General features: G+C 39.2%; 1 protein-coding gene across 4 annotated transcripts in view; it reads right to left on the reverse strand.

The window, feature by feature from the left end:
- Sema5a (semaphorin 5A) overlaps positions 1-12,854 on the reverse strand; it is a 460,555-nt gene that overhangs the window by 143,299 nt on the left and 304,402 nt on the right. For all 4 annotated transcript variants that reach the window (XM_021182965.3, XM_085832019.1, XM_029469705.2 and 1 more), the window contains 2 exons: positions 10,504-10,602; positions 2,848-3,061 (listed from right to left, as the gene is read on the reverse strand). In XM_021182965.3, coding sequence (XP_021038624.1) covers positions 2,848-3,061; positions 10,504-10,602 — 313 coding nt within the window. The remainder of the gene's footprint in view (positions 1-2,847; positions 3,062-10,503; positions 10,603-12,854) is intronic.

The following is a 12,854-nucleotide window of genomic DNA, read 5'->3' on the forward strand; positions in this document are numbered from 1 at the left end:
AAAACTGTCAGGTATTCTTTTTTATTTTTTTCCAGTCCATTCAGATTGCGATGAAAAAAAAAGCCAATTTGCTTATTATAAAGAGCAGAGAATTTTTTCTCAAAGGGTTGGGGGCTGAACACTGCCAACCCAGCTTCATGTTGGGTGAAGATTTATATCCAACCTCACAGATCTAGAATGATGAAAGAGGGGAGACAGCTCTCCTCACTGCGATTCTTTTAAGAGGACACTAATCCCTTCATGGGAGCTCCACCTTTGGGACAGAGTTGCCTTTTACATATTTCATATAGGGTATGGGTAAGATTTTATTCTGTGACCTCTAGGACACAGACTATGGCATTTGCTAACTCATTTACTCAGTTATCATTAACCACACCCAAGTGCATACCCCTGCAAGTGTAAAAGAAAGCAGTGCCCAAGAGAGTTTCACTCCAATGATTGACAAATGTCCCTTTTGTTCAAAGGTAGAAGCAAGGTGGTAAAAGGCTATAGTGACTAATGTTAAAAATTGAACATGGCAAAGGACTATGAGGACTAGAGAGCAAAAGACGTGAATTTTAATAACATGGTCAGGATGATGGTCCATGGAGAAGGGAATATTTGAAGAAAAACTCAGATCAAAGCAGTTAGCCAATAGAAAAAAAAAATTAGTGGATTTTCAACCGCACACAATGCTCAGCCAGTGAAAATTGGCAATACATAGAAAAACAACATTAAGATATACAATACAGGCTTCAGGGACAGCAGTGGACTGTCTACAGGGCATAGGAGGGTTGAGTTGAAATGAGTTCAAAAGAAGGGGTATTAATGAGGGAAGTCCAGGTGCTGCTTCAGTTCAGAAAACTTTCACATTGCTCTCTGGGAACAGTAAGTCAGCAAGGCTACTAGAGGCTCAGTGGTGATAGCATAGATTTTTCTATGTGTGCTCTAAAATCAAACTGGGATGCTTGGGTTGACTGTATTATTTAGCAATTACTCGTGAAAGATAGATGGCAGACAGATGACAGATGATGGACAGATGAAAGATGGATGGATGACCTGGAGATGACAGATACAAAGATACACACAGACAGACGGATGGATGATGGTATGCCTAAGTGAAAGCAGTAGGTCTCAAAAGGCGACAACTTCCCCTGGACAATATTTGAGAATGTATGCATGTGTTTTTTATTTTATAAGTTAAGGATGTGGGAATACTGCTAGGATCTAGTAGGCAGGGATCATAGATGACACTAAACAGTCTCTACATAGACAATAAATACCTTCCCCATAACAAAGAATTATCTGAACACATAAGTAGCCTTAATGAGGTGAGGATGTATACCTACATAAATAATTTGTGTTGGGCATATGGCAACCCAATCTTTGAAGATCTCGAAGAAGCAAAACAATAAGTATTATACTGTGGCAGGATTTTCCCCGTCCAATTAATTTAAATATTGGTGCAGCAGGAGACCTGTGATTGGACAGGGAGGTGGAGCTAAGAGTTGCAGAGAGAGTGAGACTGAGGAGACAGGGGTGGAAGGAAGATGGAACAGGAGGAAGATGATCCAAATTTCACGTGGCTTTAAATAACCACAAATAGCTATAAATACCATAAAGTATAAAATTTGTCTAATCTTGGTGGGCAGCTTGTATCATTATCAACTTTTTCTGAAATTAATGTGTGGGCATATTGTGTATTGAGAATTTATTGGTATATAAACCTGACTGGTTAATGATAAGCTTCTAGAGTTTTAATTTACTGGATTAAGGGGATGTATGACAACTAATCATTGTAGGTAAATGGCTGAGAAGGGACAAGGGACGGGTGGCACTGAGACAAGCGAATCAGAGCTGGGAGGACCTTGATCTGTAGCTGCTGGGGCTAAATAGAGACAGAGGCAGTGAGACCACAGCCAGGGCAGAGAGTAGCTGGATGTAGCTCAGGAACAGACAGTTCTTTTTAATATTTCCTGCAACATTATACTAGCAAAAGCATCATGATTCGCCTTCTGCAAACTATCACGTGAGTTTGCAGGTGATGAATCCCACAGCATGATAGACCCTGCCCTCATGAATGTGGCAATGTTCACATGAGCATACACTCAGACACACAGGGACGATGGCTGAGAGCACACAGGACATTCACACAGCCATACATATCTGTACAGCTGCCTTTGTCCATTCTATGGCTGGTTATTTAACAGGGGATTTGTTTCTTGCTCATAATTGACTGCTACTTCCTCGTAATTTTCAGTTTCTTAAAAGAGAAATGGACATGAGTGTGGTACTTCTTCCAGGGGATGTTCCCGCAACCGCAAACAAGCCAGAAAATACAGGGTTGATTTTGCCTTCATGAGCTGAGAATGGAGGCTCTTAGGACCAACTTGGCAAGCTGTGGGTAGCAGAATCTAAACTGACAAGATCCTGATGAAGATCTCCATGCATTGAATTAAATTCTGAAGATGCTTGCCCCAAAGTGATAGACACATACACTGCAAACAATTTTTTTTCACATTGTCAAATTACTTTGAGTTAATAGTAGGCAAATGGGTTCTTGATACTGCTGAAAATGTCATATATTAATTTCTTATTCAAAATATATTAAGTAGACATTAAGAAAGAATACATATGAGCCTACATGTGCCTATGACTCAGCATTCAACTTCCTAGATTTTAAACAGCAACACATAGAAGAAATAGCAGAACACAGATAGCACTGCTATTTATCAGTACCAAATGCATTATACCTTGAAGATGAAGATTTTGTTTTTCTTTATGAAGTGTGACTGAAGTTTTAAGCAATAACTAACCAAGCACAACAAACAAAACAACATGAGGCTCAGGGCTGACTAAAAGACTTACCATTGAGCCATTTGGAGTTGTACTGTGCAGTTCGAAGAGGAGGCAAAGTGCCCAGACTTCGGTAAATGGCTGGATCTCGCCCTGGGAAATCCATGGCAGTTGCAGCATAGAGCTCACCACTGGCAGTGAGTAGGGCAGTAGAATTGTGCTGGGGACTGTAGGGACAGCGGGCCATGCCACTGATCTGATCATGGATCTCAGTCAGGTTACTTAACTGTGGGTGAAGATGAGAAGTAAACCAGTGAATCCAGAAAAATCCCCTTCAATGTGCTCATGTACCATTTTACCACTGTTAGATACATGTGTTCCATGCATGCTCTGGGGTGTGTAAGACAAAAATCTTTCATAACTCTGACTATGAAAACAGTTCTCTATAATCTTGGCCAGAGAATCCATCCTTGTAGTTACAAAAATCATGCTAGTGATACAACATAAAGCAAGATTATTATATAAATATATATGGCCTTGCCATAGGATAGGTGAATTTCGACTGATTTCTACTTTAATGAAGAATCCAAGTTTAATATTTATACATATGTGAAACATAAAAAGGAACTATGTTCATAGTATTAATCTGAGAAAAAGATGTCCTTAAATATTTAGTGATAAGCATGTGTCAATATTCTGTACTGTGTAGTACACATTTCTTATATTTTTCTTACTTCCTATTTAGTCCTGAGAAACCTGAATGTATGTTAAGTTTCAATTAGCTTACAAGATTCTGATTGCCATCTAATAAAACATGAGTATCGCGTTTATTTTTCTTCTTTTGTATTGGAAAATTTTGACAAGATTAAATTTCAATTTGGTTTTTGACTTTTTTTTTAACTTTTTTTTGAATTTATTTTTTTATTAGGTATTTTCCTCATTTACATTTCCAATGCTATCTAAAAAGTCTCCAATACACTCCAATCCCCCCACTCCCCTACCCACCCACTCCCACATTTTGGCCCTGGCATTCCCCTGTACTGGGGCATATAAAGTTTGCAAGTCCAATGGGCCTCTCTTTCCAGTGATGGCCTACTAGGCCATCTTTTGATACATATGCAGCTAGAGTCAAGAGCTCTAGGGTACTGGTTAGTTCATAATGTTGTTCCACCTATAGGTTTGCAGTTCCCTTTAGCTCCTTGGGTACTTTCTCTAGCTCCTCCATTGGGGGCCCTGTGATCCATCCAAGAGCTGACTGTGAGCATCCACTTCTGTGTTTGGTAGGCCCCGGCATTGTCTCACAAGAGACAGCTATATCTGGGTCCTTTCAGCAAAATCTTGCTAGTGTATGCAATGGTGTCAGCTTTTGGATGCTGATTATGGGATGAATCCCTGGATATGGCAGTCTTTAGATGGTCCATCCTTTCGTCACACCTCCAAACTTTATCTCTGTAACTCTTTCCATGGGTGTTTTGTTCCCAATTCTAAGAAGGGGCAAAGTGTCCACACTTTGGTCTTCGTTCTTCTTGAGTTTCATGCGTTTAACAAATTGTATCTTATATCTTGGGTATCCTAAGTTTTTGGGCTAATATCCACTTATCAGTGAGTACATATTGTGTGAGTTCCTTTGTGATTGTGTTACCTCACTCAGGATGATACCTTCCAGGTCCATCCATTTGCCTAGGAATTTCAAAAATTCATTTATTTAATAGCAGAGTAGTACTCCATTGTGTAAATGTACCACATTTTCTGTATCCATTCCTCTGTTGAGGGGCATCTGGGTTCTTTCCAGCTTCTGGCTATTATAAATAAGGCTGCTATGAACATAGTGGAGCATATGTCCTTCTTAACGGTTGGAACATCTTCTGGATATATGCCCAGGAGAGGTATTGCTGGGTCCTCTGGTAGTATTATGTCCAATTTTCTGAGGAACTGCCAAACTGATTTCCAGAGTGGTTGTACCAGCTTGCAATCCCACCAACAATGAAGGAGTATTCCTCTTTCTCCACATCCTCGCCAGCATCTGCTGTCACCTGAATTTTTGATCTTAGCCATTCTGACTGGTGTGAGGTGGAATCTCAGGGTTGTTTTGAGTTGCATTTCCCTGATGATTAAGGATGTTGAACATTTTTTCAGGTGCCATTAGGTATTCCTCAGGTGAGAATTCTTTGTTCAGCTCTGAGCCCCATTTTTAATGGGGTTATTTGATTTTCTGGAGTCCAGATTTTTGAGTTCTTTATATATATTAGATATTAGTCCCCTATCTGATTTAGGATAGGTAAAGATCCTTTCCCAATCTGTTGGTGGTCTTTTTGTCTTATTGCCAGTGTCTTTTGCCTTGCAGAAGCTTTGCAACTTTATGAGGTCCCATTTATCGATTCTCGATCTTACAGCACAAGCCTTTGCTGTTCTATTAAGGAAAATCTCCCCTGTACCCATATTTTCGAGGCTTTTCCCTACTTTCTCCTCTATAAGTTTCAGTGTCTCTTGTTTTATGTGGAGTTCCTTAATCCACTTAGATTTGACCTTAGTACAAAGAGATAGGAATGGATCAATTCGCATTCTTCTACATGATAACCGCCAGTTGTGCCAGCACCATTTGTTGAAAATGCTGTCTTTTTTCCACTGGATGGTTTTTGTTCCCTTGTCAAATATCAATTGACCATAGGTGTGTGGGTTCATCTCAGGGTCTTCAATTCTCTTCCATTGGTCTACTTGTCTGTCGTTTTACCAGTACCATGCAGTTTTTATCACAATTGCTCTGTAGTACAGCTTTAGGTCAGGCATGGTGATTCCACCAGAGGTTCCTTTATCCTTGAGAAGAGTTTTTGCTATCCTAGGTTTTTTGTTGTTCCAGATGAATCTGCAGATTGCCCTTTCTAATTCCTTGAAGAATTGAGTTGGAATTTTGATGGGGATTGATTGCATTGAATCTGTAGATTGCTTTTGGTAAGATAGCCATTTTTACAATGTTAATCCTGCCAATCCATGAGCATGGGAGGTCTTTCCATCTTCTGAGATCTTCTTTAATTTTTTTCTTCAGAGACTTGAAGTTCTTGTCATACAGATCTTTCACTTCCTTAGTTAGAGTCACGCCAAGGTATTTTACATTGTTTGTGACTATTGAGAAGGGTGTTGTTTCCCTAATTTCTTTCTCGGCCTGTTTATTCTTTGTGTAGAGAAAGGCCATTGATTTGTTTGAGTTAATTTTATATCCAGCTACTTCACCAAAGCTGTTTATCAGTCTTAGGAGTTCTCTGGTGGAATTTTTAGGGTCACTTATGTATACTATCATATCATCTGCAAAGAGTGATATTTTGACTTCTTCTTTTCCAATTTGTATCCCCTTGATCTCCTTTTGTTGTCTAATTGCTCTGGCTAGGACTTCAAGTACAATGTTGAATAGGTAGGGAGAGAGTGGACAGCCTGGTCTAGTCCCTGATTTTAGTGGGATTGCTTCCAGCTTCTCACCATTTACTTTGATGTTGGCTACTGGTTTGCTGTAGATTGCTTTTATCATGGCTAGGTATGGCCTTGGATTCCTGATTTTTCCAAGACTTTTATCATGAAGGGGTGTTGGATTTTGTCAAAGGCTTTCTCAGCATCTAACGAGATGATCATGTGGTTTTTGTCTTTGAGTTTGTTTATATAATGGATTACATTGATGGATTTCCATACATTGAACCATCCTTGCATCCTTGGGATGAAACCTACTTGGTCAGGATGAATGATTGTTTTGATGTGTTCTTGGATTCGGTTAGCGAGAACTTTATTGAGGATTTTTGCATCGATGTTCATAAGGGAGATTGGTCTGAAGTTCTCTATCTTTGTTGAGTCTTTTTGTGGTTTAGGTATCAGAGTAATTGTGGCTTCATAGAATGAGTTGGGTAGAGTACCTTCTGTTTCTATTTTGTGGAATAGTCTGAAGAACTGGGATTAGATCTTCTTTGAAGGTTTGATAGAACTCTGCACTAAACCCATCTAGTCCTGGCCTTTTTTTGGTTGGGAGACTATTAATGACTGCTTCTATTTCTTTAGGGGATATAGGGCTGTTTAGATCATTAACCTGATCTTGATTTAACTTTGGTACCTGGTATCTGTCTAGAAACTTGTCCATTTCATCCAGGTTCTCCAGTTTTGTTGAGTATAGCCTTTTGTAGAAGGATCTGATGGTGTTTTGGATTTCTTCAGGATCTGTTGTTATGTCTCCCTTTTCATTTCTGATTTTGTTAATTAGAATACTTTCCCTATGTCCTCTAGTGAGTCTGGCTAAGGGTTTATCTATCTTGTTGATTTTCTCAAAGAAGCAGCTCCTCGATTGGTTGATTCTTTGAATAGTTCTTCTTGTTTCCACTTGGTTGATTTCGCCCCTGAGTTTGATTATTTCCTGCTGTCTACTCCTCTTGGGTGAATTTGCTTCCTTTCTTTCTAGAGCTTTTAGGTGTGTTGTCAAGCTGCTAATGTGTGTTCTCTCTAGTTTCTTTTTGGAGGCACTCAGAGCTACGAGTTTTCCTCTTAGAAATGCTTTCTTTGTGTCCCATAAGTTTGGGTATGTTGTGGCTTCATTTTTATTAAACTCCAAAAAGACCTTAATTTCTTTCTTTATTCTTTCCTTGACAAAGGTATCATTGAGAAGAGTGTTGTTTAGTTTCCACGTGTATGTTGGCTTTCTATTATTTACTTTGTTATTGAAGATCAGCCTTAGTCCATGGTGATCTGATAGGATGCATGGGACAATTTCAATATTTTTGTATATGTTGAGGCTTGTTTTGTGACCAGTTATGTGGTCAGTTTTGGAGAAGGTACCGTGAGATGCTGAGAAGAAGGTATATCCTTTTGTTTTAGGATAAAATGTTCTGTAGATATCTGTCAGATCCATTTGTTTCATAACCTCTGTTAGTTTCACTGTGTCCCTGTTTAATTTCTTCTTCCATGATCTGTCCATTTGTGAAAGTGGTGTGTTGAAATCTCCCACTATTATTGTGTGAGGTGCAATGTGTGCTTTGAGCTTTACTAAAGTATCTTTAATGAATGTGGCTGCCCTTGTATTTGGAGCATAGATATTCAGAATTGATAGCTCCTCTTGGAGGATTTTACCTTTGATGAGTATGAAGTGCCCTTCCTTGTCTTTTTTGATGACTTTGGGTTGGATGTCGATTTTATTAGATATTAGGATGGCTACTCCAGCTTGTTTCTTCCTACCGTTTGCTTGGAAAATTGTTTTCCAGCCTTTCATTCTGAGGTAGTGTCTATCTTTTTCTCTGAGATGAGTTTCCTGTAAGCAGCAAAATGTTGGGTCCTGTTTCTGTAGCCAGTCTGTTAGTCTATGTCTTTTTATTGGGGAGTTGAGTCCATTGATATTAAGAGATATTAGGGAGAAGTAATTGTTGCTTCCTTTTATTTTTATTGTTAGATTTGGCGTTCTGTTCTTGTGGCTGTCTTCTTTTAGGTTTGTTGAGGGATTACCTTCTTGCTTTTTCTAGGACATGGTTTCCTTCTTTGTATTGGGTTTTTTCTGTTATTATCCTTTGAAGGGCTGGATTCGTAGAAAGATAATGTGTGAATTTGGTTTTGTAGTGGAATACTTTGGTTTCTCCATCTATGGTAATTGAGAGTTTGGCTGGGTATAGTAGCCTGGGCTGGAATTTGTGTTCTCTTAGTTTCTGTATAACATCTGTCCAGGCCCTTCTGGCTTTCATAGTCTCTGGTGAAAAATCTGGTGTAATTCTGATAGGCTTGCCTTTATATGTTACTTGACCTTTTCCCTTACTGCTTTTAGTATTCTATCTTTATTTAGTGCATTTGTTGTTCTGATTATTACGTGTCGGGAGGAAGTTCTTTTCTGGTCCAGTCTATTTGGAGTTTTGTAGGCTTCTTGTATGTTCATGGGCATCTCTTTCTTTAGGTTTGGGAAGTTTTCCTCTATGATTTTGTTGAATATATTTGCTGGTCCTTTGAGTTGAAAATCTTCATTCTCATCTACTCCTATTATCCGTAGGTTTGGTCTTCTCATTGTGTCCTGGATTTCCTGGCTGTTTTGAGTTAGGATATTTTTGGATTTTGTATTTTCTTTGATTGTTGTGCCGATGTCCTCTGTGGAGTTTTCTGCACCTGAGATTCTCTCTTCCATCTCTTGCTTTGTGTTGCTGATGCTCGCATCTATGTTTCCAGATTTCTTTCCTAGGGTTTCTATTTCCAGAGTTGCCTCCATTTGGGTTTTCTTTATTGTGTCTACTTCCCTTTTTAGGTCTTGGATGGCTTTATTCAATTCCATCACCTGTTTGGTCTGGTTTTCCTGCAATTCTTTAAGGGATTTTTGTGCTTTCTCTTTAATGTCTTCTACCTGTTTAGTAGTGTTCTCCTGTATTTTTCTACCATCATCATGAGATATGCTTTTAGATCCGGGTCTAGCTTTTCTGGTGTGTTGGGGTGCCCTGGACCTGGCGAAATGGGAGTGCTGGGTTCTGATGATGGTGAGTGGTCTTGGTTTCTGTTAGTAAGATTCTTAAGTTTACCTTTCGCCATCTGGTAATCTCTGGAGTTAGTTGTTATAGTTGTCTCTGTTTAGAGATTGGAGCAGATGCTGTGTTCCACTCACCAGAAGTCTTAAGATCCTGTGGCGGGTGTCCTGGGTAGCTGGCGGGTGTCAGCTGACTCTGCACCCTAGCTACCTGGTGCTGGTTGGACCAGAAGGGGCTTGTGCTCCTACTCAGGCCGGTTTTCTGCTTTCCTAACTAATACAGTCTCAGGTCCCGTGCAATTGGATTGGAGCAGAAGCTGTGTTCCACTCACCAGAAGTCTTAAGATCCTGTGGCAGGTGTCCTGTGTAGCTGGCGGGTGTCAGCTGACTCTGCGCCCTAGCTACCCTGGTGCTGGTCCGGTTTTTGACTTTTAAATGAGTTAGAAAAATAGCGAAGATGGTTTATGCAGGAATAGTAGGTTCACCCTCTTTGCTGCTGTTGGAAACATAGTCCTTGGGAAGTTACATCAAGTCTTTACATTTCAGCGTCTTCCTTTTAAAAACAACCCCCTCCCTTCAAATACCAACCTCATGGTGTAGATGACGATGAATTTAAAATTTAAAATAATGAACACTAAGCCTAGATGATAAGTTAAGATTTTAAGAGGAGTTGTAATACCCATAAATTAACATAATGGTGTTTCCTAGTTACATTTCTCAAAGAAGATTAAGTTAATATCCTGAATTAAGAAGATAGCATGCATGTCTAATGGCCTTGCCATGCTTCTACATGGAGATGAGTAGGATGAAAGTCCCCATCTATAATAACAGTTGTAACATTACATTGCTTATGGACATCTGTTCATTTTATTTTTGGCATACCTTGTATCCAGTTTATAGATATTTTCTTCCAAAATGAGTTGTGATTTTATACCACTTTTAGTAATGGATAACATTTCTACAACTATGAAAATAAGAAAGAAGTATGTGTTTATGATCGATTCTTAGGGTCATTTATTGGGAAAATGCTGACTGAAATAGTTTCCAAGCATCCTTCAATATGTAGTGTCCAATTAATTTTTGCTTTTTTATATAAATGACAGTCCTGGTTGATTAGCAGCAAACATATCAGATATTTGTTTAATGCAGCAATGCTGCAAAGGTACTTTCCATTGGTAAACAGAAACATTTCCACAATGGGGCTTTGAAAGGCATCATGCTTGGCTGCTCCTGGAGTAAGTTTGTTAGGGCTCAACATGGACACATACCGAGCGGATGGTACAGACAGGTGTGAAGGCATTGGTCCCACAGGTGAATAGCCGGTCCCCGCCAATTAAGAGCACTCGTATGTAGTTCTGACATTCCTCCTGAAAATCAAAAGTATAAGAAACACATTAACAAGTTCTAAAACCAAGAGGGAATAGTGAGTGTGGATATATTATGTTTGCCAGGTAAAGAAAAAATATAGACCTTCCCAAATGTTGACTAAAGCAGCAAGGAAGCTCTTAACCTTCTATCTTTACCCATAGACATAAGGGTTCTGTAGATTGTTGGTACCCAGACGCCTGTTCTGTAGGTTGTATTTACAAAGGTAAATGTGTATATGATTATATCTTCCATACACATGCCTTCTTTTGATGAACATGAATTCATTTTGAATTGTACTACAAATTTTAAAGGTTATTTTGGATACATACAAGAAAATAAGTAAAATCAATTCATCTGATGCTCTTTATGAAAGCATTGATTGCTTTAAAAAGCTCATGAGGCCTCATCCTTATGCAGAGAGATTTATTCAACTAAGGAATAGTGAGAAAGGGAGAAATAGTTTTTCCCAGGGAAGAGCAGCCCAATTGGTTATCTGATACCAAATGATCAGTCATGAAAACATAAATACAAGTAATATTATATGGACCTGGTACGTTATATTTATGTATTTAGGAATACACTCACATATACACACAGACACACATAGATATGTACACACCAGTGAATGAAACACTAGCCATGAATTTGGAAGAGAACTAGAACAGGTATATGTTAGATCAAGGATAGGTATATGTGAGAGTTGGGAGGGGGAAAAAAGAAAGGGGGAAATGACATAATTAGAACATGAATAATTAAGACAAATAATTTTTAAAAGAAAAGAGAATTCACAAGCCTTTTATAAACATGCTGTAGATGTAACATTTTCCCACTCAGAAGGTTGTATATGGAGACCACACATTGGAACAAGTTGATGGTTATGGGCTCAGACTAATCAAAGTGTAATATAAGCATGCATAGAAGTGTTATAATGAAACCCATTTGGTATAATTAATACATATTAAAACTACATTAAATACATAGCAAGTGTCTATAAACAATTTTAACTCCTTTACAAGTAATGGTATAACTAGCAGGGAAATATTGCTCAACAGAATATCTGAGGAGGAACCTTGGGCTAAGGAATGTCCTACAGGTGCTTTCACAGCAAAGAGCACATATCTTCATTGTAGTGATGGACATGCTAGCAAGTGGCTACTTAACAGTAAGAGAAGAACAACGAAAGAGAACGGAACATTGTTTTAATGGGAGAACATAGGGAGAGCTGTCAATAAATAGGGTCAGGAAGCTCCCCTCCATTCAGAACTCACTGATTTGACACTCTTTGTACTAGAAGTTACTGTTTAAACAGGATAACCAGGACTATAACATCTACTGCATAGCTGTCCACATGGTAAAGTTAGGAGACAGGCTCTCTACTACTCTAAAAGGGAAGGGAAGGCAAGGGTATGGGATGATTCCCTGGAGAGGAAGTTTAAGGGGAGACCATGATTTGCTGGGGCTACCAGGTGGAGGTGCATGGAGGACCCATGCAGGACTGCACTGGGCAAAGGGCAGAGGCTATACTAGGTCAGGAAGATGGACTATGCCTGGGCATATCACCTATGCTGGAGATTCCACGGGATATGGAACATTCACTGTGTGCAGCAAAGGCCATACAGTCCAGGGTAATAAGCCTGTGCTATACTCTGAGCATGAGTTAGCCTCATGTTTATTGTCAAAAAACTACTCAAGAACCCATGTGGCAGAGTGAGGTGAGGTGGGCAGGGATGCTCCCATATAGCTGAGTTCTTTCCCCTCTGTGCCTGGACCGAGTTGAGCTGTGAAAGGACAAGGACAGAATGTGACACATCAAAAGGATCTCCCGATAGGACTAGCACAGAGTGCCAGGATGCTGGAATGATTTAAATCTCATAGAAACCCTGACAAAATAGATTCACTAGTACAGCAATTCTGCTCTCTGGTCACATGAGCTTCGCTTTCAGTAGCAGTGTGGGTTTGCATTATCTGATCTGCTGCATAGCCTGGCTCATACAATGCAAATTGTTCACTGGCATGAATTTGTTCTATAAGGGAAGTGAGATATCAAATATATGATGCTTTTTGCTCCATTGCTAATAAAAACAGCACAGCATGATGGGCTGACAAAACTTTGAAAAAAAAAACAATTAAAAAATCCAAGTAAACAGACAATTTTGAAATATAAGTATAAATAATTGTAAATGTTTGGGAACTGCTACAGTTAGAAAAGTTGGAGGAGCCAAGCTTGTTTTGTTCCCAAATCCTTTCCTGA

Source organism: Mus caroli, unplaced genomic scaffold (assembly GCF_978045245.1).
Source record: "Mus caroli unplaced genomic scaffold, Mus_caroli_1 scaffold_16, whole genome shotgun sequence".
In the NCBI taxonomy this organism is placed as follows: domain Eukaryota; kingdom Metazoa; phylum Chordata; class Mammalia; order Rodentia; family Muridae; genus Mus; species Mus caroli.